This window comes from Salminus brasiliensis, chromosome 15, assembly GCF_030463535.1.
Source record: "Salminus brasiliensis chromosome 15, fSalBra1.hap2, whole genome shotgun sequence".
NCBI lineage: Eukaryota > Metazoa > Chordata > Actinopteri > Characiformes > Bryconidae > Salminus > Salminus brasiliensis.
The window spans coordinates 5391744-5415669 of record NC_132892.1 but is presented as its reverse complement, the minus strand read 5'-3'; the positions used below and the strand labels follow the sequence as shown (position 1 = coordinate 5415669).

The window sequence follows — 23926 nt, the reverse complement described above, 5'->3', positions numbered from 1 at the left end:
ATTGGCTGTAGCAGGTTTTTTGAAAAATGTAGGCGGTGCAGCTGGCCAATCAGAGGAGGCTGACAGTAAGTGTCAGATTAGCTGCTTTAGCAAACTTAGCCAGGTTAGTGATATCTGAGCACGTTCTCCTCTTTTGTAGCTATATTTGAATGTAGACGTTCATTTAGGATGAGAATCTCCAGTCTGTGAATCTGTCGCTATGTGGAAGCTGTTTTCTTACCCCAGTGTGAGGCGGAGGTGTAGTGGTGTCTGGTCTCTGCTCCTGTTTTAGTGGGTTTGGTTTGTCTCTGTGTTCTTCTCTGTTCCTCTGGTGTTCTTTGTTGTGGTGGGTTTAGCAGGTTTACAGCTCCCTGTTCAGTTTTTCTCTTTTCCTCTTTCCTTTGGATTCTTTCTGTAGTTGATCCTGATCCTGATTCTGGTGTATCTGCTTCCAGTGCTGACGGCTGCTCTGCCAGCTGCTCTGCCAGCTGCTCTGCTTCTGCTTCTTATTGTTCTGTTGTTTTTCTGTCTGATTAAATCCTGATGATTTTAGTTGAACTGAAATGACCTTCACTCACTATTCTAAATATAACCCCTTTCTTTCCTGTGAGCTCCTTTACAAATAAAAAAGTGTAGACATTTCACACACACACACACACTCACACACACACACACTGTCTCTTTTTCTTTACTCTCTCTGACACACACTCACACCGTCTCTCACGTCTCTCTCTCTCTCTCTCACTTAAACTGTCCCTCTCTCTCTCTCTGTGTCATATACTCACATACAAACACACACACTGTCCCCCTGTCTCTCTCTCTCTCTCTCGCTCTCTCTTTCACACACACAGTCTGAGAAAGAGAGAGAGAGAGAGAGAGAGAGAGTGTGTGTGTGTGTGTGTGTATGTGTGTGTGTGTTTGTGTGTGTGTGTGTGTGGCAGAGAGAGAGAGAGACTGCCACACACACACACACGCGCGCGCAAGCGCAAGCGCGCGGTCTGTCTCTCGCTCGCTCACTCACTCACTCACTCACACTCACTCACTCACACACACACACACTCACACACACACTCTTAGTGATGTGTTTCTCCTCTGTGTTTAGATGCCTGTGATCTCACACTGGACCCAAACACAGCTCACACACGTCTCTCTCTGAGTGAGGGGAACAGGAAGGTGGTGAGGGGAGAGCAGCGGCAGTCGTATCCTGATCATCCAGAGAGGTTTAATGGGTATAAGCAGGTGATGAGTAGAGAGAGTGTGACTGGACGCTGTTACTGGGAGGCTGAGTGGAGCGGGAGAGAAGCTGCTGTAGCTCTGACTTATAAAAGTATCAGCAGGAAAGGAGTCAGTTCAGACTGTGAGTTTGGACGGAATGAAAACTCCTGGATTCTGTTCTGCTCTAATAACAGTTACTCTGTTCGTCACAATAAGAACAGCACTGATCTCCCTCCTCCTCCCTCCAGCTGTAAGAGAGTAGGAGTGTATGTGGACTGTCCAGCCGGCACTCTGTCCTTCTACAGCGTCTCCTCTGACACACACACACTCACACACTTACACACATTCTACACCACATTCACTCAACCCCTCTATGCTGGGTTTTATGTTTATCCTGGCTCTTCAGTGAGTCTCTGTAAGATAGAATAACCTGTGTGTGTGTGTGTGTGTGTGTGTGTGTGTGTGTGTGTGTGCGAGCGCGAGAGAGAGAGAGCGAGAGCCGCGTGTGTGTGTGTGTGCGCGTGAGAGAGCGGGAGAGAGTGTGTGCGCGTGAGAGAGCGGGAGAGAGAGCGAGAGCCGTGTGTGTGTGCGAGCGCGAGAGAGCGGGAGAGTGTGTGTGTGTGTGTGTGTGTGTGTGTGTGTGTGCGTCTGTGTGTGTGTGCGTGCGAGCGGGAGAGAGAGCGAGAGCCGTGTGTGTGTGTGTGTGTGTGTGCGAGCGCGAGAGAGCGAGAGCCGTGTGTATGTGTGTGTGTGTGTGCGAGCGCGAGAGAGCGAGAGCCGTGTGTATGTGTGTGTGTGTGTGCGAGCGCGAGAGAGAGCGAGAGCCGTGTGTGTGAGTGAGCGCGAGAGAGAGCGGGAGTGTGTGTGTGTGTGTGTGTGTGTCTGTGTGTGTGTGTGTGTGTGTGTGTGCGAGCGGGAGAGAGAGCGAGAGCCGTGTGTGTGTGTGTGTGTGTGTGTGTGCGCATGAGAGAGCGGGAGAGTGTGTGTGTGTGTGTGTGTGTGTGTGTGTGTGAGAGCGGGAGAGAGTGTGTGTGTGTGTGTGTGTGTGTGTGTGTGTGTGTGTGTGTGAGAGAGAGAGAGTGTGTGAGAATTTAAATTTAGCAGAAACTTTATTAAATGAAGCTCTTAAAAATATTCAGATCAATATTAGAGATTATTCTTATCAGTATTCTGATCACTGATCTGCTCTGATTCTCTATCAATAAATAGTATTGATTAGGATTGTAAATGTATTGATTAGGATTGTAAATTTGTTGATTGGGATTGTACATGTATTGATTATTGATTATGTTTGTGAGTTTATTGATTATTGATTATGTTTGAGTTTATTGATTATTGATTGTGATTTTATTGATTCTGATTGGTAATAAAATCTTTTCCACTGAAAGGTGAGAAGGTGTGAAGTTGGTGTTTTGGAGATTGTGGGTTTTATATGAGATGTTTTATATAGAGTTAAATATGTGTGAGTTCTACATTCTGTAAATGTTTATAGAAGCTGAATCACTGCTGACATATTAAAGCACAGACAAGTTCAGGTACATTAGCATTAATCTCTCATATTTCAATATGTCAGGAGTACGTGTTGTTGGTCACCCCTGATAATGTTGATGATTTTCCTTTATAAATCATTGGCTGATCAGATCAGCAATTTCAGTTAAATTTATCATAGCAGATGAACACAGTGATATTGGAGAAGTGAGTGGCAACATGGGAGCCTCAAAACAACTCACAAATGACCTGAAATCAAAGACTGTTCAACATCATGGTTTAGGGGAAGGATATAAAAAGCTCTCTCAGAGATTTCAGCGGTCAGTTTCCACTGGGAGGAACATAGTGAGGAAATGGAAGACCACAGGCACAGTTCTAGTTAAGACCTGAAGTGGCAGGCCAAGAAAATCTCAGATAGGCAGAGGTGAAGGATGATGAGAACAGTCATAGTCAACCCACAGACCAGCTCCAAAGACCTACAGCATCATCTTGCTGCAGATGATGTCACTGTGCATCGATCAGCTATTCAGCTCACTTTGCAGAAGGAGAGGCTGTATGGGAGAGTAATGCAGAAGAAGCCTTTCTTTGCTGTGAACCAATGAAACTAAAATGGATTAACTGACATGATGGCACCAAAGAATATTACACACACCCATAGACTGGCGGTGACTCCACGTAAGAAAAATAACACCCCCGCAACATAATGCTACCATAATGCTGTGTGGTGTTGTGGGATATCTACTGCTTAAGCCGGTTACTAAAGGGTTTTGCTATGTAGTTGCTGTGTTTTCCCAAATGGTTGCTAAGGGATTGCTAGCATATTTTGAAGACGTTGCAGTGGTGTCCCAAGTGGTTGCTAGAATGCAGCTAGGTGGTTGGTATGGAATCACTAGTGCTAAGTTTGGTTGCTAAGGTGTTATGTAGTTATGTTGCTAGGTGCTTTGGTATGCCACATAGATGCAAAGATGTAGGTAGTGATGCCAGTCATACTGCAAAAGGGGTGCACAAACTTTTTACCACTAGGTTTTATTTATTTATTTATTTTTATGGAAACACTGGATGAACGTATGTGTGCTATTAAAAAGTGAAAAGTCATCACCAGAATTATTAACCAGAGTTTATTCAGTTAAAACTGTTTGAACAGGGTTTAGAAATGCTTTATATAAACTCTTCAAAGATATTAAGACGATAATGAGACCAATGTATGGATATACCATAATACTCCCCTGTCTGTCCTGCTTTACATCATAACATCTCAGGTCTTTCTTCACACCTCAGGACAGACCTGGTAGATGTCTTGACTTCACTTGAATTGAGGTCTGTAGAAAGAACTGGGAGATGTTTGTTTTACACATAAAAACAATTCTGACCATGGTCAATTATTTGGCTCTGCTCTATAGACTGACATTTAAATGGTTCAGTGCCGAGTCAATCGATTCACACTGTGTGAACCTGTGTTCAAATATTCAGTTCGGTGTCAGTCATTCTTCATTTATCCAACTGATTCCTGAGCTGGTTTGTTTTTTATAGCTCATCTTTGCTGCTGGATTCATTGCTGGGTTTTTCTGAATCTTCTGCCGACTCGTTTGAGTCCTAAAGAGAAAAAATAGAAAGAACATGTGATCGAGAGGAAAATTAACAGAACAGAGAACGCCTGTATAAGACGATCTTTCATACAAAAGAAACCACTGATTTTACATACTGATCTATTTTACTACGTCCAGTGTGAACAAGCACACAAATTTAACCAGTTCAAAAACATATTTCCAAAAAGGCCTGAAGAGTAAGGCTACCAGAAGTGGGTAATGAGCCTCAGTCAGCATTAAAGTGATGTTTTATGGGTTTTAGTGTAGTGGATTTCAGTGTAGTTCCAGAAAGCTATTCATGTGCATTATAATTTGTATTTTGCATATTCAGATTTCAGATTTAAACTGTAAGAAGTTCTTTTCCTACTCCAAGGATCAACTCCTGGAGGTTTTAAAATTATGCTAGCATGGGTATTCCAATGATTTATTAACAGTTTAACTTGTCTTATTTGCTCAGTTACGGCTGCTATTATTGTTATTTTATTAAAGATTTGAGACTATAAATGAACAATCAGGAGATTATTAAAAGGAGATGAGAAAAAATGCTGTTTTTAGCATTACATCTTAGTTTGGACATTTTAACATCAGAGATAGAGGCAGACTTGTCAGCATCATGGAATGTATGACTTTTATATTCTATTACAGACCTCATCTTCTTCACTGTCTTTCTGATCCTTGTCCTCATCTTCATCTTTGTCCTTATCTTTATCATCATCATCGTCATCATCCTCATCATCATCATCATCGTCATCGTCATCATCATCATCATCATCGTCATCTTTCTCCTTCTCCCCTTCAGGCAACACCCCACCGTTATCCAGAAATTTGGAGAAAGTTTCCAAATCTCTATTTCCATTGTAATCCACCACCTGATATCAGAGTGTTGAAAATACATTTATTAGAGTTTATTTCTTCAAAAACATTCAAACAATATATTATATACAGCACCAGTCAAATGTTTGGATACACCTTGTGTTTTCATTATTTAAAAATGTTATGCATTGTAGATTAATACTAAAGTCACCCAAACTATATTTTAGATTCTTCAAAGAAGGCACCTCTTGCTCAGCTTTGCACTTGCATTTTCTCAGTCAGCTTTATGAGGTAGTCACCTGGAATGGCTTTCAGTTAACAGCTGTGTCTGATCAAGAGTTAAACATTTGAATTTCTGGCCATTTTAATGTGTTTGAGACCATCAATTGTGCTGTGAATAGGGTAAAGTTGGTATACAGTGAATAACTCTATTTGAGTAATTAATAATAAACTACTCAGCGAAGTAAAGACAAATGACAGTACAATATTACTTTAAGAAAGGAAGGTCAGTCAATCCGAAAACTTTCTAAAACTTATGGTGAAACTGGATCTTATCAGGACCAGCCCAGGAAAGGAAGACCAAGAGCTACCTCTGTTGCACCGGATATGTTCATCAGTTACCAGCCTCAGAAACCGCAAGTTAACAGCACCCCCAAATAATATCCCACATAAATGTATTTTAGTATAGTATTTTATTATATTTTACTACTACACGATTCCTTGTGTGTTCCTTCATAGTCAGGTTGACTTCAGTATTCATTTACAAAGTAGGAAAAAATAAAAAATAAAAATAAAGTGTGTGTCCAAACTTTTGACTGGTACTGTATATCCACAGTGGGATTGATGCAGTCTACAGAGACTGTAGTAGTTCAGTAGTAGTGAACTGGGTTTACTGTAACAGTGGGAGGTGCTCATTGTACTGTATCAGAGTAAAATTAATAAAAAAAGCCCCCCAGGAAAGTAGAAGAGCAAATGAACAATGATACAATTGTTTGATAAAAATACAAATTATTTAGAAAACGTTCTAATGGATCTGTGCTTAAAGTTACTTACTATGGTGTGAATCTTGAGAAAATGTCTAAATATAGTCAGAATTCACAGAAGACCTCACTGTGAGAATGTAAAAAGATAGGAAAGATATTTTTCAGGATGAACCCTGAAGTGAAGTGTGTTTGCGTACTGAGTCGTGTGTATAATTCGGAAGCATGTAAACAACTCAAAGCAAGCACACATGCTGGAGGTACTTTCAACACAGTGTTAGAACTAAGCGTACCAAAGTAAACAGCGTGAGCCCATATATATCATTTTAAATAAACTTAATTAAGTGATTAATGCTGATAATTGCTGTTCCACTTTGATGTGAAAAATAAATGTGGAATTTTGCACACATCCTCTTTTGACTGATCATATTGATTTAGCTGCAGATATTCTTACAAATCCAGGTTCTAAAGCTAATATGGAGCACTTTTACTGAATTACTAGTGTTTGTTACTGTTTACAGTTTTAAGAAACTAACAACTAACCCCTCTGTCTGTTACAGCTGCAGGATTCACACTCACTCTATGTACTTCTGAATTGTTCATAAACATCAGGTGCTGGAAGCAAAGTTTAAATTAATTTGATATTATATTCATTTGTAGATGATGGTGATAAATGTATGGAGCCATTGAAAGAACATGTGGGAAATACACTAGGGTTTAGTATAGTTTTAGTATATGTCTCTGAATAATTAGCTTATTATCTTGAAAAATAAATTGTAGAAAATTCTCTGTAGATACACAGGGAGAATGTAAGTGCTGTCCTGCAGATGGCACCAGTACTCCATTTACTCTATATCTCCTGGACCCCAGGGGCTACACAAATATTGTAACCAAAGTATTGTTATTGTTGTTGTTGTTGTTGTTTTCAGAGCAAAAAAAAAAAGAAAGACAAAACCATTTCAGTTTTAACAGCTGAACATTCTGGCTTTGTGAAATATACACACACATTTAAATAAAATTGTTGTAATTGTTGTAATTAATGAAATTTTTTAGGATGAACTACAGAAAAAATATGGAATCGTGCATGATTCTGTTGTGCCTCCTGTGGCTTTTATGAAGGCTTGAATTCTTTAATGGACTTCATGAAAGTGTTAAAAAACATCATGAAAAAACAATATTCTACATCATGTTGGTTCCAACTCCAACCCAATGGCTAATGGATCATCTTTGTAGGATGGATAAACCCCAGGCCACTCTCCATTGGCCACAACCTCCCACCTTCTGGTGACCAGAACTTATTATATACACTTTTATGTACATATGCACCCATACATACGTACATCCTTACAATCATATGTATATTTATATACACAAACACACACTCACATTATATATATAATAGGACCGACTAGGATGTCCAGGATCTCAGATAACTTTCCCATGACCTTTCTCTATTGATTGCATGAGAAAAGTTTCCAAAATGTCAGTGAACACCTGTGCATTGACTGTTGAGGTAATATCTGTTATGTCCCTGCTTGTTCACCTTAAATGGGACCCCATATCATAAAGGAGTTTATTTAACTGTCATCTTCAAGCAGTCATCTTTTAATGTTTCATCTGGACGGTACCAGACAGAAGCTCCAGTATCATCTCTTTGGCCAATGCAAAGTGGCAATTCATCACTAAAGATTGCTCTCATCCAATCATCAACAGTCTGCTTCTCTTTAGCCCAGTGTAACCTTGTTTTATACTGTTTAGGGGTTAGTGGTTTCCTATATGTTAATCCTATCTCATTCAGCTAATTTCCTATAGTCCTGTCACAGACAGAGACGTCTGTGTTCACACAATATTTTAGTAACATTTTTTAAAAGTAAGCCAGAAGGAATAAAACTTGTTTTATAATATCTGAGATTTTCTTGTTTGTCAGGAAGTAAAACAGATCTGAATATGTGTTAAGTGTGGTGATTTCATGTGTTTTACCAGGGGTTGTATAACTTAGGACAATTATCCCCAAAACTCCTGCCTGAAAAATTACCTGGGCAAAGCTGAAAAAAAATCCCAGAAAAACATTGGAATTTGTTTCCCAAATAAATTAACTCGAGATAATTATCCTGAGAACATCTGAGTTATTTGTACCCATTATAGAACATCCCATGTCATATATTACCCATGCAGGATGCCATGTTCCCCCAAAAGCAGTATATTAAAGTATGATGAAAAGCATTGATGAGGTCAGATAAGAAAAAAAAAATCGCTGACCTTTCTTTCAGTCCCTGCTGGAAAGAACTTCAGGGTGGGGAAACCCTGCACTGTCACCCCCTCCACTTCATTTGCTGTGGAATCCATGTTGGCAATGATGATGTCTTCATGGTCCTTATATTTCTCTGCCAGCTTCTCCCACACAGGGGCCAGCTCTTTACAGTGACCACACCAAGGAGCATCTGGGAAATGTCAATATAATAGGGATAATAGCAAAGATCAGTGACCCGCCTATGTAGTTTTAGTTTTGACTGAAATGATCAGAATATTCTGCTTACAGAATTCCACAAAGACGTTCTTGGTCTTGTCAAAGGCGACTTGTTCGAAGTTCTTTCCCACCAGGACTTTGACGGGATTCTTATTCCAGTCTTCAGGAATCTCTTGGCTCATCATATGAGGCTGTGTAAAGACAGTTAAGGATCAAGAACCAAATTAAGACTCATTCATGAACTTACTGGTTGTCAGATTAGTACTAAATTTGCTTACAGTAATAAAAACAATACAGTATGAGAAACACACAGACAGACATGGAAAGATTATAACCTCCTTAGAAATTCCTTTCTGCCTTCCTTGCCTGATCTGTTGCCCAAGGCATCACTAAGAGCTGACTAATAAGTGGATCCACATGAGATCAGGTAAAAATGAGTAAAGTAGTAAATTATTGGGACACAGCCCTACTTTAGCTTTCCTGGAACAGACAGAAGTTAACTTAATGTGATTGTTTGCTGCTTATTCACTGTTTTGCAGTGTATTTGTCTTTTTATCAAACCACCCTGAGAATCTCATCTGGAACATCTGAGGTTGGTCAGTGACCGAAGCACACAATAATAGAAACTTATTACTGCGCTCAGCCTTCTGCAGTATCAGTACTGCAAAAGCTAAATATCAAATTAATGATTACAAACAAATAACCTTTATTTTGCCATCCAGCACACCCTGGCAGAAAGTCCTCAGCGTGTCCGTGTTGATGGTTTCTTCCTTCATGGCGTACTTCTTCACCGTGTCAGTGTTGATAAGTCGGAGAACTGGAGTGTCACTTGCAGAGATACCAAAATACTTCATCACATGGGAAACCTCTTCGTTGATGTCTATCGTAATGAACAGCACCTATGTTCACAAAAACAACCAATCTATATGAGAAACAAGACTGTCGTTCCAGACCTCCATAAAGCACAATATCTTACAAGGATGGTAATCCTTTTCTTTTCTGGCACCAATACTGATACTGAAACCCTGATTATCTAGTGTTTCTGATACTGATATTATATTTTTATAAGAAAACTTCTAAAAAAAACTTTTGGTAGCTTGACCAACATACGAAAAACATACTAGAAGGCATTCTAAACTGCTAAAAACAAACAAACAAACAAAAAAAACATGTTTAAATGCTTAGTTGCTTGGTTGTTGCTATGGAATTGCTTTGTCTGCTAGGCAGTTTCTATGGTATCCCATGTGAATTCTACAATGTTAAAATCGTGTTGTTAAGTGGTTGCTTAGTAGTTATGTGTTATTAAGCTGTATATATATAAATATATATATATATTTATAATATCATAAAAGTGCATGTCCTTTTGAAAGGTGGTTGCTATGGTGTTGCAAGGCGTATCCTAGGTCGTTACTGTGGTGTTGCTAGGTGGGTTGCTATGGTGTTACTTTGTGGTTGCTATGGTATCCAAGGTAGTTGCTATTGTGTTAAGTGGTTGCAATGGTATCTGTAATGTCTCTCTCTGTTGGCCTCAGTGGGGAGCTCATGCACAGGTCAGGTGGCTAAACTCCACCCTTCACCTGAGGCTCATCTCCAGCACACAGTTGCTGTTCATGACTGTCCATTGATTGGGATTACCCTTAAGCGTCTCAGTTTTTGGTGCTTTAGGGGTGTCACTATTACTCTACCAGTCTTTGGCATGTTTGCAGTGCCTTGTTGGTACTTTTGGTTTTGACCTTCTGCTTTGTTCTATGACCTGGATTATGGATTCTCCTGTGCTGTACCTGCCTGCCTGTTTCCCGACCTGCACATGCAGCCTGCCTTAACCCATTTGTTACAATGTCACAGGTGGTTGCTACGTGTTTGATATTATATCAGGTGCTACTTAGGGTTGCAAGAGTGTTGCCAGGTGTTTGCTTGATAGTTGCTTTGGTACCCCATGTGGTTGGTTGGGTGTTACTCATTTATTCATATAGGAAAAATCCCTTAAATATCTGTTGCTACATGGAAATCATACTGCTCATCGCAAAGCTGTATACAAGCCCGAATCGCACAATCAGACCAACAATCTGGAGTTGGATCGGCATGGGTATGTCAAAGACTCCAGGACAAGAATCCAGCAGAAAGATCCAGTGATATTTGGGAGAAAAAAGTTAGCAAAGACTGAATGTATCACTTTTGCTTACCACAGGGGGGCGATAGTGATGATTTTTGAAAGCCCCAGTTTAAACATTTCTGATATGGAAAGGAAGCCATCTACAGAATGAAACAGGCCCAAAAATTCAGGTGCTTCGAATGGTTCATAGAAGAACCACACAAAGATCTAAATGTCCAATTTTAGGGTTCTTCACCTACACATCTCTAATACAAAAATGCTTCTCCTATGGCACAGCTGAAAGAACTTTGTGAAGCACCTTTAGTGTATGTACACAATGTACTACAGTTCTGAAAGAGAACATTATAAACATGCACCTTTTTCTTTATAAAAACAATTAACCAGATGATAAATTAGGCCTTTACACCAAAAGCTCAATCACAACCCACTGATTTTGGAGTCTCCCCGAGCTGTTGCTATCACGAGACCTCCTTAGGCTAGATTTGCTACAGAATTGCGTCAGATTTGTTCTTTTTTTCTCTTCAATCTCTAGGTCAGTATTTTCCACTGGTTTTAACCCAATACTGACAGTGGGTATACAGTGCCATTCAAAGGTTTGGGCACTCCTGGTCAATGAGGACTAAAGATCGGTGCTCTTGACTGTTCCCGGTTTTAAAAACCTACAAAACTCTCAAAGCAATCGGGAAGAAAGCACTAGTGTGAAACCACCCTCCATTTGTGATCCATTCTTTCCTCCTCCAGTGAAATGCTTCCTGTGCCACTGGCTGCAACACAAGGCCAACATCTGATTGATTCACTCTCATGCTCAACAGTTGGAAAGGTGTTCTTTTTAGGAACCCTTTTTTCTTCAAACATATCTTTGCTCATTGAAGTCCAAAAGCTCAGTTGTCAACTTCATTAGTCCACAGAACTCACTCTATGAAACTGTTGTTGGGCCTCCAGAGCTTATTTTAATGGCCAGAGTGCTTGGTAGCCCAATGTTGGCAGAAGGTTTGCAGGTTTTTTTTTTTTATATATAAAGCATTGAAATGTGCATGACCTGGCTTTCTCTTAACTTTATGGCTTTTGGAGGTCAGTGCACCTTCTACTCACTTAACTATTCCCAGTAACAGGAATTTTCATCAGGAGTGTCCAGAGCCATTTGTGCAGGAATAGAGATAAACAGAGAGGCAAAGCAAACACATGCAAATAAATGTCTCAATGTGTTCATCTGTGTTTGTCCAGAACTCACTTTCCCTTTAAACTCGACTGCGGCAGCTCTGTAGTCATCAAGCAGGGCATTGTGGGACTCAATGGTTGAGTTGACGAACAGAAGGATGTGGTCATGGACTTTGGAGGCAAAAATCTTATCAGCATTCTGAAGAGACAAGGCAGAACAGAAGGTAGGACAGATGAGAGCCAAGTGAAAGGTGTGAGTGGTTTTAAAAACTGATCATGTGTTTGTTATTAATGTAAAATATGTGGCCACATTACAGAGACTATCAGTTGTTACATGGTCACCTCTTCACTGAAAGCGATGACAAGCTCAAGACTGTTGTTCTGGATGAATGTGACGAGGTCGTCTTTGTCCAGCTTGCCATCCTCAGGGAGGGGCATATCTGCCCGTTTGTCATCAAACTTTGAAACACAAGCACACACAAAAAAAGCCATGGTCATTCCGTGCCAGCTGGACTACAGCATGCCCAGTCATGTCATGGATTTCCATTGACAATGCAGGTAAAATGAGATTTGCCTGGGTTTGGTCTAACTGCTTATAGAATCTACTGGGTCTATTTACATCACTAAATTGATCTTTAGTTGTGAAGCCATTTTCTCATGGTGTAGCTTCGTACGGTCTTATGCAAAAGTTTGGGCACAAAGTTAAAAAGACACATTTCGCTGATTTTCTTTATTATTTATATTTGCAATATAACAATTAAACAAATAAGTAGTAATTATACTTCAGAATGTTTGAATGTGTGTCCCTGTAGGATGTGAACAACGTAATTTGACCGGGGGTGCCCAAACTTTTGCATAATACTGTATATTGCAATCAGACATTAATAATTCTCTAAAAAATGGACGAATACTGACTTAGTTGACTGTCTTAGTTGAATTATGAGAGTTGAGTATATGGAAGTGACAAACTGTGAAACTCTGCTGTCTCTCCATTCAAAAGCAAAATTCAAAAGTGAAACAGAGCTATGAAACCCCAAAACCCACTAAATTTACACTATAAACCACTAGAAAAAGCCTATGGAGGCTAAATGCAAAAGCTACTTGATAATAGAGAACATGGAAATGGGGCTAAAAAGGCTAAAAGCTAATGCTAGGCCGACTAGAGGAGGGCCGACAGTACCACTGTAGGTATACGTATGAACAGTGGTATGCAAAAGCCTGTAGAACAGCTAAAAGGCCTGAAAGGGAGAAGGGTAGGAGGTAAGCGGGTGCTAGGCTAAGAGCTAACCCAGCCAAGCGACTACAATCTCTTCGGCTAGTTAAACGCACACTGTGCCGAGAGTGTGAACAGAGAAGGCATTAACGAAGGAATAATTAGCACCAAAATTTAATGTTCATGTTACAGTGCTTAACTAGGCTGTGCTATGCAGCTACTGTGGGCGGTCACAGTGCCTTAAATCAGCCAATAAAAGAAGAGCTTTGAAAAAAACAAGAGCATTTTTCACACCAATCAAAGTCACATTTTATTTTTACATTTAGTTTTTAATTGGAATTAAATTGCTGATTTAAGGTCAAAGTCACCCAAATCTTTTCACTGGAACCCATGCGCTGACCACATGTTCTCTGGGTAAGCCGGTGTGAAATGATCCACAATATGTAAATGTGGAAAATAATTATGAATTGCGATCTCAGGGTGCTGGACTCTTACTCGTTCCCAAAATTCAGAAAACCTCAGCAGGGGGAAGAGCTTTTTCTTATAAAGCCCTCCAACTCTGGAATAACCTTCCAGATAATGTTCAGGACTCCAAAATCCAAGCTGAAAACTCATCTGTTTAGTTTAGCTTTTGGTAATTAATGTTTTTTAGATAAAGGTTGCAGGTCCAGGGGTTCACGGACCCAGAGAAATTGTAGTACACTGAGATGCTGGAGCTGTCGTCTCGCTGCTATCTGTTATACCTGGTTTGGTCATTTTTATCATTAATGTTTAAATAGTTCTGACCAGAAGAGGATGGCTCCCCCTTGTGAGTCTTGGTTCCTCCCAAGGTTTTTTTTTCTCCAGCTCTGAGGGAGTTTTTCCTTGCCACTGTCGCCGTTGGCTTGCTCACTGGGGGTCTTTGATTCATCATGTCTTACATTATTTCTTCTTTCTTCTTTGTCTCTGTCTTTTATTAATCACTATTTATGTAAAGCTGCTTTGTGACGACAACAGTTGTAAAAAGCACTATACAAATAAATCTGACTTGACTTGACTTGACAAGCAAATCTCTTACTCAAGTCTAAGTAACAAACACTCCTGAACTATGTATTAAATGACTGGGGTCACCTTTTTAAAGAGCACGACGGAGTCCTTCCGCACGTCATACTTCTTGAAGAGCTCCGGACTGCTAGTGATGCCAAAGTTCAGGTTGACCATGTCCAGAGCAACAGTGTAAAACAATTTCGCCTCCTCTCCATCCAGATCCTGAGAGAGAGAGAGATAGAGAGAGAATGAATTTAAAATACTATTATTATAAAATGAAGCTTCATAAATGGTTCATAATGACTTAAATCTTTGATTCTAGGAAAACACTTCATTTGTGTGTGGCATGCAAAAGTTTTGGCACTCCTGGTCAAAATATCTGCTACTTTGAATGGCTAAGTAATAGTTTTTTTTTTCAACATTTCTAGGCAATATTAAGGTATTGTTCTTGTTTCGTACAGTTTTAGTGCAGAAACGATATGGAGCATCATTTAAACATCTAGGCACCCCAACAGATTTGAGCTCTCTAAGAGCTTTTAACAGGGTCTCAGACCTTAATTCGCTTATTTATCTTATTATGGTTTGTTCACAGTCATCGTTAGGAAACGCCAGGTGATGCAAATTGCCTCAAAGATTGCAACAATCAGCAGCCGTGGGATCTTCTACGCATCTGCCCAGCAATAACTGATGCCCACAAAGCAGGAGATTTCAGGTATGTTTTTTCAGGTAGCTGTTCCTCAGCTCGTGATGTAATTAAGAAACAGAATGAATGATGGAGGTCAAGGTGAGGTCTGGAAGACTAAGAACACTTTCAGAGAGAACTGCGCATATGATTGCTAGAAGTGCGGCTTCCTACTGTGCAGGAACAACTGCAGAAATAGAACTTTCATGGAAGAGTCATCGGACGAAAGCTTTCCTGGGTCCTCACCACAAAGTTCAGCATCAGGCGTTTTCAAATGAACATCTAAGCAAGGGTACGCTTGTTTAATTCAATTAAAGGTATCACTGTACTTGGATGGTCTATTGTAGATGCCTCGTAGATGCTCACCTAACATGCCTATTAAATGCAACAGAACTCTAAGTTGAATGTTAGTAGGGTTGTAGATGTAGGTGGATGGTCTAAACCTAACCTCAAGGTCAGATGAGACAAATATGTCTGGAGGAATAAAGGTGAGGCACTTAAACCCAAGAACACTGCACCAGCTGTTAAGCATGGTGGTGGTAGAAACGTGGTACCTCTATTTTGGATCTGGTATGGTAACCTCAAACCTAATGCAATTTATTGCATTTATTATTACATATTTAGTTGAGTGTTAGTTGACAGGTGTCAGGTGAGCATTTACGAGGCATCCACAATGGATCATTCAAGTAAAGTGCCACTACACCCCTATGCATAACAGTTAGATACTATTCATTTAATAAAATATTAAGTGTGACTTTATTTGGATGGTCCATTGTGTTGTCTTTAACTTTATGCCCTTTGGAGAGCTGGTCATTGTTTACTCGCTTAGCTATGCATTCATAGTAACAGATAGAAAGGCTTATTACACACTAAGGTGTATTACTCAGTAACCACAGGGACTTCTGTACAAACTGGAGGGGCTATTCTTTGGTAATAGAAGTGGCGGACCATAGGCTTTTTAAGGGGTTGGAGACTTTCTTACTGGAGAGTACCAAAGTAGTTCTTCTATGTCATCACCCTAAATAGTGCATCTGTAAGGACTTTTACGGGTGTAGCATGCAAGCCTGCTTGGTTAGGCAGTCAAAACAAAGGGGCCTATAAAGCATAAACTTCCTTTATGATCTTACAGTTATCCTTCATGGTTGGTGGTTTTAGTGTTTGCCATTGTATCACGAATTTTGATGCCAAGCTTAGGATCAGCAAAACTCGATTATTGTGAGAACTCTACTAAGAAGATCAGCTTGACCAATCGGATGTAGTTTGCAATAACACTGTGCAATCTTGGCTAAAATGATTGAAAATACTTACATCAAAGAATCCAACCACAACCACATCATGCTCATCCAGAAGTTCTTGAGCATCATTGGCATTCTTTAGAACAGTAGCAGGGAGCCCCACGTGCCGCTGAAGCCACTGCGTGATGCCCTTCGCAGTGCGCTTTCCTGTAACACATGAAGCATGTTGATCAGAACGAGGAGAAACAGGGATAATATAGAGCTCGATCGATCGTTTTAGTTGTTCGTTGTTGAGAAAGTCACCTGTGAAGTCAGTGGCGTTTGGTCTTCTGCCGTCGCTGAAGAATTTCAGTGTTGGAAAGCTTTCAACGTCAAACTCCTCAGCAAGTTCCTTCTCCTCAGTGGCATCAACTTTGGCCAGTCGTACAGGAGAAGACTCGCTCTTCAGCTGCCTGGCAACCTCAGCATAAACTGGCTCCAGCGTACGACAGTGACCACACCATGGGGCATCTTTGAGAGAATGGGAAGAAGGAGAACATTTTGACCTATAAGGCCAGGAGAAGCATCTACCCAAGCGAATACACGTATTTACAAATGACAAATTACCAATGTACTGCAGACACAACAGGTCAGTTCCAAAACCCTAAAACTATTATGAAACAGTCTTGACTCGTTACATTTACGTCCCCAAAACTGACAAAACCCAGCCCACTAGACACAGCCATTCCAGGCTAAACACAATAGCTACTAATATGGAAGCGACACTAAAAAGCCTAAAAGCGAACACTAGCCACCTGAGCCAAAATAGGGTGCACAGGAGCCTTTGGAGTCTAAAGGCTTTCCAACTAAAGCAAGAGACAAGGCTTCTTCAGCCTTCACAACTAACCCCCTAAACCACAGGTCTTCAAATCTAGACCATGAGTCCAGTTTCTGTTCCTAGACTTTGTGATGGTTTTGAGGTCCAGATTTGATGACGTGGCCGCTAAAACACATGTGTTACAGGAACCATGGCAGAATAATTTATTTAAATGTTTATATATAATATAATATATATTATGTCCCAGTATACAACTGACTCGTAAGACAATCGACAAGGTCACAGGCTCTACCATTCACCACGTGTAGCATATGCACAGAGTCTTTGGGCTAGTATCTTAGTTATACTGATTATGCATGTGAACACCATTGTTGAAAATGGATACACAGGACTAACGCTGCCCCGGGGGCTACAAGTGTGTGTAAGAAGGTATCATTTCAAGGCCATATTACAAGGACTTACTGTGGCATTATCATCTTCAGAGTGAGAGACATACACACACATACACACACATAACAATGAACTGTCAGATCCATAGATGGAGAGAAGTTAGAGAAGTAAGAACCCAACTCAATACGGAATACATTTATGACTGACTAAATAAACCACACTGAAGTGACTGTTTCACTTAGTCCAAAGATTTATGGACACCCCTTTTAATAAATGCAGCCAGCCTCTGCCAATAGAACAGTACTCTCTGCAGCGAAGAAACGTGAAGCTATTGGCACCATGCTGCCTAATGCCAGGCGTGGGCTGGAGGGGTGTAAAGCCACCCAGCATTGAGCTGTGGAGCAGTGGAACTGTGGAACTCTCTGGAATTATGGATGGTGCTCCATCCAATACTTTTAGAATGATTTGGGGAGTTGGGGATGAGATGAGATGAGATGAGCAATGCTCCTCCAAATTTCTAGTTGAAAACTTTCAATGGACATTTGAGACAGTTACTCCAACAAAAGCACTCTTTTTAATACCCTTGATTGTCCAAATACTTTTGTCTATAAAGTATATTTGGAGGTGTAACTACTTTGTCATGGTCTGGAAGAAGAACCACACTTTCACCCTCTGCTGAGAGAAAGTTTGGATGGTCACTGTCCACAGTCAAGTGAGTTTTATATCACCATGGACTGAAAGACTGGCATCCAAGAAAGAACCCCCTGCTCCAAAATCGACACCTTTAAGCTCAGCTGAAGAAAAAGCTTCTGGAGGAAGATATTAAGGTCAGACGGGACAAAGATGTTTGGAGGAGTTAAGATTAACCATTTAATCCCAATAACACTGCAAAAACTGTTAAGCATTGTGGTGGTAGGAACAAGGTTTTGGATTTGGTCCATTATGGATATGGATGGAATAAGAATACTTAAGCATATCCTCAAACCATCAGCTAGGCGGTTGAAACTTGGACAGAATTAGGTGGTCCAGAAGGGCAAGGAGGCTAACATTAAATTTCTGGAATAGCCTTCTCAAAATCCTGGCCTCAAATATGTGGAATAAGTTGGGATTGTGCGAGGAAGCCAACAAATTTAATTGAATTCTGTCAAGAAGACTGGTCAATTATTTCATCCCAATTCTGTCAGGAGCTTTCTGGTGGCTAACAAAAGTTCTTAGTCAAGGTGAAATTTGCTAGTTTTTAAAATAATAATTACAATAATTCAAACTATAATAATTAAAGATTTGTTGGAAAAGCCTAATGCTTATGACGAGTTTATCTGAACCTCCAACCAACTTAGGAAATTTAGTCTTCAAACAGCAAACATTCTGGTTTAAAAAAAAAAAAAAGATAGGAAAATAGTTTTTCCGTGATACGGGCACTTCAAAGCTTAGGAGCAAAGCTGTAGGCCACAGCCGCAGAACGATACGTGGCTTAACTAACCTTGGTCACGTGGCAATTAGCACACTCTTCAGACATGACGTGGGAAAATTTGCATCTGTGCTGATGGGTTTGCCATAGATAGGACTTGCACACATACCCTGAACTTTTTTCTAGTGGGGGGGTGGGGGGGGGGGGTTCTACTGGGAAGGAGAAAATGGTGCTGACACACACTTAGTCTACTTAGAGAACTATAATATTAAAATTACAGATCTACAAATGACGTATAGCTATGATCTGTAACCCGTAAATTGTGAAATATGAGTGCAGGTAGATGGTCTGCTCTCTCTCTCTCATATTGTATCAGAATTTCATGAGGAACAGACCAATGGAAATGCTTTGAAATTACTTGCAATAAAACCATTTACATTGACTTCCTTTAAAAGTTAGGACATTGCTTCTCCTTTAAAGTTGGGATTTTGGAGATACAAGGATTTTGCATGACCGTGATGATATGTTGGCCAATGCCTTGAAGTCACGTTTGCGTTATTTAAGATTCATATTAACACTATTTTAAATGTATATTGTTTCCAATCAGATGTCAGTAGCATTATTCGTAAAGGGTTGTAACTAAAGCAATAGAATTCAATTAGAAATTTGACCATTGCAACAAATGACTGTGTTCAGGAGAGGCACTGGTGTTCTTAACTGATCAAATGTTCATTTTTTGTCTGAACTCACTGATGTTAAATGGTCCTGAAGTGCTCAGCTTAAGAACGTCAGTTAATAGAAGGAAGGTTAAGCTTTAGGGAGTTAACATGAGGAAACTCTGGAAAGGTTGGACCTACTTCAGGACCCATCTGTTAGAGAAGGGAGTGATAATTGTAATTTTATGCAGTATTTATTTGTTTGTTTGTTTATTTATTTATTTGAATCAATTTATTTTCATTTATTGTATGTATTTTAATGTATGTATTATTATATTATTTAATTTAATTATGTTAAATCTTACTTATTCTTTTATTTATTTTTAGTACTCCAAATAGTTACAGTTAATGAAATTCTTCAGCAACATCTGTTCAGTCTAAACCATCAACATTCAGAAAAATGTTGACGCTACATTTGCTCTTAAAAGCTCTTAAACTCTTAATATTGTGTTTGCAGTGTTTTAACACATTTTGTGGTACTTTCTTATTAACATTAACACAAATTTTATTATTCTCACAGGGGAAGTGTCCACCCATTTGTAAAAGATTCTGCATAATTCACTCATTGAGATTTTACATGAAGTGTAGCCAAGTATAAAAAAAAATAAAAATAAAAATAAATAAAACTCATATTTCTTAACAGTGGTGGTGATAGGAACCAGCCCAGCCAGCCAACATGCTCATGTGGGGCTCACATGGGTGGAACTAGGTGGGCTAGGTGGGTTCCAGGTGGGCATGGGCTTTGAGTGGGTTTGTATATACACTTTTTACTGGGGCTCAATGGGCTTCCCAAATAGGCCCCATCATTATATGATGGAATATACGCAACTTAATCTCACATGGGTCAAATCTAGGCCACATGTGCAGTGTACAACCCAGATGGGGCCAATGTTTAACCCCTCCTGGTCTTATCACTGACCCTGGTGGGTGTCCATATGTGGGGCCTACATGGAACCCAAGGACAAAACTTTCTGGTTCCCAGTTTGGGTAACCATACAGGCCCCACATGGACATGTTAGCGGGGAGGGGTTGGCAAGTCCCCAACACTTACATAGCCATTTTATTTACCATTTTATTTTTTATCAAAACCACCGGCAAAATTTGTGTATGTACCCCACCATTAAAGAATTTATATAAAACAGTGTCTCAGACAGTGCATACATACCAATTTCATGCAAATGACTGTCAGTGTTGGTGCTTTTAGAAGCATTAAACTCTTCAGACATCTGGTTCTATACACCATCACTGTGGGCAGTGTTCTGTAAGCCGTGACTCTGTAAGTTTCTCTACATTGAGCCTCCATTTCACACCAAAACCAATCTGACTAACTTTGGTCACATCTTAGAGAATTTATTATGCAAAAAAAAGAACTAACTGGAAATTCCCTTTAACTGGACACCATGACGCGTGGACGCACTGGAGTTCTGCATCTGCTTTTGTGAACGAGAAGTCAGTCTTTAAGGTACTCACAGAACTCCACAAGCAGGTATTTGTTCTCGCTGAGGGCCCTGTCGAAGTTTACGCTGTGAAGGACCAAGACGTCCTTCTCCTCCGTTATCTCTTCTGTCTTCTCTTTTTTCTCTGGTTCAGTCTCCGTCTCCTCTTTCTCCTCTTTCTCCTCTTCCTCAGATGCTTCCTCAGACGTCTCCACTTCTGCCTTCACGCACAAAGCGCCCAGCAGGAGCGAGAAAAGCAGCAGGTGGAGGAGCTTCATGGCTGAGTGGGGTGTTCACCAGGAGGACTGAAGAGATCTGGCCCTTCTGTCCAGCCTTGCTGGTGCTGATAAGAGAGCGCTTGCAGTGACGAGTCACAAAGGTGTGTGTGCGTGGAGCAAATCTACTGGCCTCACTGGAGCTTTCTTACACTCTCTCAGTTTTGTCTCACAGGCGTTAACTGAGGGTTAGATTATATGCAAAAAGGTAGCAACGAATACCCAGAGGGGATCACTTGGTGTTCAAAGTGTCCGCTAAGATCTGGCCTCAGTTCTTAAGGAGGAATCCCGTGAGTTTAGGTTCCAGATTATGTTCTAGAGGTTTTTGTTCAAAGTAGTGTCCCTCAATGTCCCTAAAACATTGTTGAAATACAAAAAGGCGTCATACAGCAAAAGAATCCCCCCAAAGAACATAAAAAAAATTGTTTTCTAATAAACAAATATGCCATAACATTAGAACCACCTGCCTGATATTGTGTAGACCCCCTCATCAAGGTATGCATGGGCTGCACAAGACCTCTGAAGGTGTCCTGTGGTGACATTGGAAGCATGTCCTTTAAGGCCTGTGTGCACAGATCGCACCAATGAGTCTTAGGAGCACATGACCCTGTCATATATATATATATATAGTTTGGCCATAGCAGTAAAACCATTGACAGATGAGGTGAATACCACTAAATATCTGGCTACAGCAGCATCATGTCAATGGGTGGGGTATACATAATAGGCAGTCAGTTCTTTAAGGTGAGGTGTAGGAAGCAGGAAAAATGGACAAGCCTAAGAATCTGATCCACTTGGACAAGCTAGACAACTGTGTCAGCACATCTCCAAAACATCAGGCAGGTCTTTGGGTGTTCCCGAGATCAGTGGTGGTAAGCACCTACCAGAAGTGCTCCAAGGAAGGACAACAGGGTCATTGGCGCCCAAGACTCATCGATGAGATCCATGAATGTCCCACCTCACAACTTACAGGACGTAAAGGAACTGCTGCTAAAGTCTTGGTGCCAGATACCACAGGACACCTTCAGAGGTCTTGGTGGGTGGTTTTAATGTAAATGTGGCTTTTCCATTCCTCATTAGCTACATTAGCCAAGAAGCAAACTTCAGACACTGAACTTTGCAAGAGGAAATGGGGCTTTTTGAGTATCACTGTAAATGGCTCTGTGGTCAGTTGGCTGCTATCAGATGAAGCTGATCTTAACTGTGTGGGTGCAGTCCTGAACGTTGGAATGCAACCGACTGTTTTACATAACCTGCTGGAGGTATGCAAATCATGCTTTCTCGGGTCAGTTCTCAGGGCAGTAGCAGCCTAGCCATACTCGACTCCAGAAAACTATGGCAGCACGCCAAATACGCTATTCCAGCTAGCAGAGAACGTCTAAGAACATTCAGCAACATTTCGAAAAGGTTCCAGGAAGTTAGCCTGTAACATTTCAGAAATGTTCTGACAGGTGACGTAATAATGGCGTCCCAATACTTTTGTCCACATGGTGTAACTACAATACCAGATATTTTAACCAGGGGTGCCAGCATAGAGTATTTAGTTGAAAGTATTAGGACACCACGCGTTCAATGTACTTAAAAAAATGTATTCTGCTTTTGCTGGAGTGCCTGTTACTGTCAAGGCTTTCAACTAGATTTTTGAGGAGCATTGCTATGAGGATTTGATTGCATTCAGCAACAAGAGCGTTTGTGAGGTCAGGACATTGGACGATCACCACTCCGTCTCGTCCCCAACTTCCCAACTCATTCCAAAAGTATTGGATTGAGTCAAATCACGATAATCAAACCACTGTGAATGACATGTTGACATCTTAACCATTTCTATTTCACCAGATTCCAGTCACATGTTTATGTACAGTGAATTTTTATTCTCAGAAATTCACACTAAACTCAACAAGAGCAAGAAAAACAAAAGTCACAGGATTTCTTATTAAATTATTTATTCGTTAAAAGATGAATCAAGTTAAAATGTGCATTTAAGACTGTCATAATTACACAGTTAATCTTGATTAAAAAGTACCTCATGGTCTCACTTACAGTAGGACATTGAACTTCATCGACATAAAAAAAAGGTGTCTCCAATTTGGTAATATTCATGAGAAGAAAGGTCAGAACAGATCATTTTAAAAATAATTTTCATCAATTATATTATGCTGAAGGAAGTAGCTGAATCTGCAGTTGTGTGGAAGCGTACGGTCATACAGGGCTACCAGCAGTGGCAAAAATCCCAGTCTACAGGAAATTCTCCTCAGAATTGTGGCCAAAAGACAAAACTGACTGACAGGGATCGCTGGTGTGTTTCAGAGCTTGTAAATGAAAATAGCTCCACTTCTAGATTTCTAGGGAATTGTGTCCATAAGTCAGCGCAAGTCGGTTACCACCAATTTCTGAAAGAACACTCTACAGGGAACTGCAGACCATCAACAGGTGGAGGAGAGAGGCACCCAAGAGGTCTTCGCTGACCTCTGCTCAAGAAGGAGGAGACTGGGATTTCTGCCACTGCTGGTAGACCTGTATGACAGTATGCTTCCATCCACCTGCAGATTCAGCTTCTTCCTTCACACTATGTTTTTTTTTGGCCACGCCCAAATGCAATCACTCCTTTTGGCTAACCCATTTTCTACACATCCAACAAGACCTTCACTGCACTGTCTCACCTCTTCTCAATCTATGAATCCCGTCAAACACCCTACAGGCGCTTAAAGCCCCATCATCTTCGTGCAGCGCCATCTGCAGGAGCCTGGAGTTACTACCACCTTAAACATCAGGTTACTTGCTGCTAAACACTGTATACAGTCGTCTACCTCAGTAACTGCCGTGTTCACGTATGTTATAAGCTGATTACATATACCTTTAAGTCATAGCACACTACACACCTCTGCACCTTATCCCCACAAACACATTCTGAGTGTTTGTTTACAGTGTC

The 23926-nt window shown here is 40.5% G+C and overlaps 2 protein-coding genes across 4 annotated transcripts in view; one reads left to right on the top strand and one right to left on the bottom strand.

Moving 5' to 3' along the window:
- Nucleotides 1–2666, top strand: part of LOC140535367 (uncharacterized) — a 40629-nt gene extending 37963 nt beyond the window's left edge. For all 3 annotated transcript variants that reach the window (XM_072656679.1, XM_072656677.1, XM_072656678.1), the window contains exon 12: nt 1082–2666. In XM_072656679.1, coding sequence (XP_072512780.1) covers nt 1082–1623 — 542 coding nt within the window. In that variant the 3' untranslated portion in view covers nt 1624–2666. The remainder of the gene's footprint in view (nt 1–1081) is intronic.
- A 1120-nt stretch (nt 2667–3786) lies between these two features.
- pdia2 (protein disulfide isomerase family A, member 2) lies at nt 3787–21262 on the bottom strand. Its single transcript, XM_072656780.1, has 11 exons — nt 20757–21262; nt 16259–16465; nt 16029–16162; nt 14123–14260; nt 12142–12258; nt 11873–11998; nt 9233–9427; nt 8599–8719; nt 8321–8502; nt 4916–5137; nt 3787–4275 (listed from the first exon to the last, which is right to left on the bottom strand). Exons 1-11 carry the CDS (start codon nt 20998–21000, stop codon nt 4207–4209), a joined length of 1755 nt encoding a protein of 584 aa, XP_072512881.1. The 5' UTR covers nt 21001–21262; the 3' UTR covers nt 3787–4206.
- Nucleotides 21263–23926: the final 2664 nt, after the last annotated feature.

Excerpts from the sequence above, each read along its gene's own strand:
- pdia2 (XM_072656780.1), bottom strand. The coding sequence starts at position 21,000 with ATGAAGCTCCTCCACCTGCTGCTTTTCTCGCTCCTGCTGGGCGCTTTG. Across the intron at positions 12,259-14,122 it reads CCGTCGTGCTCTTTAAAAAG|TTTGATGACAAACGGGCAGA; the intron begins GTGACCCCAGTC and ends TGTGTTTCAAAG. Across the intron at positions 11,999-12,141 it reads TCATCGCTTTCAGTGAAGAG|AATGCTGATAAGATTTTTGC; the intron begins GTGACCATGTAA and ends TTGTCTCTTCAG.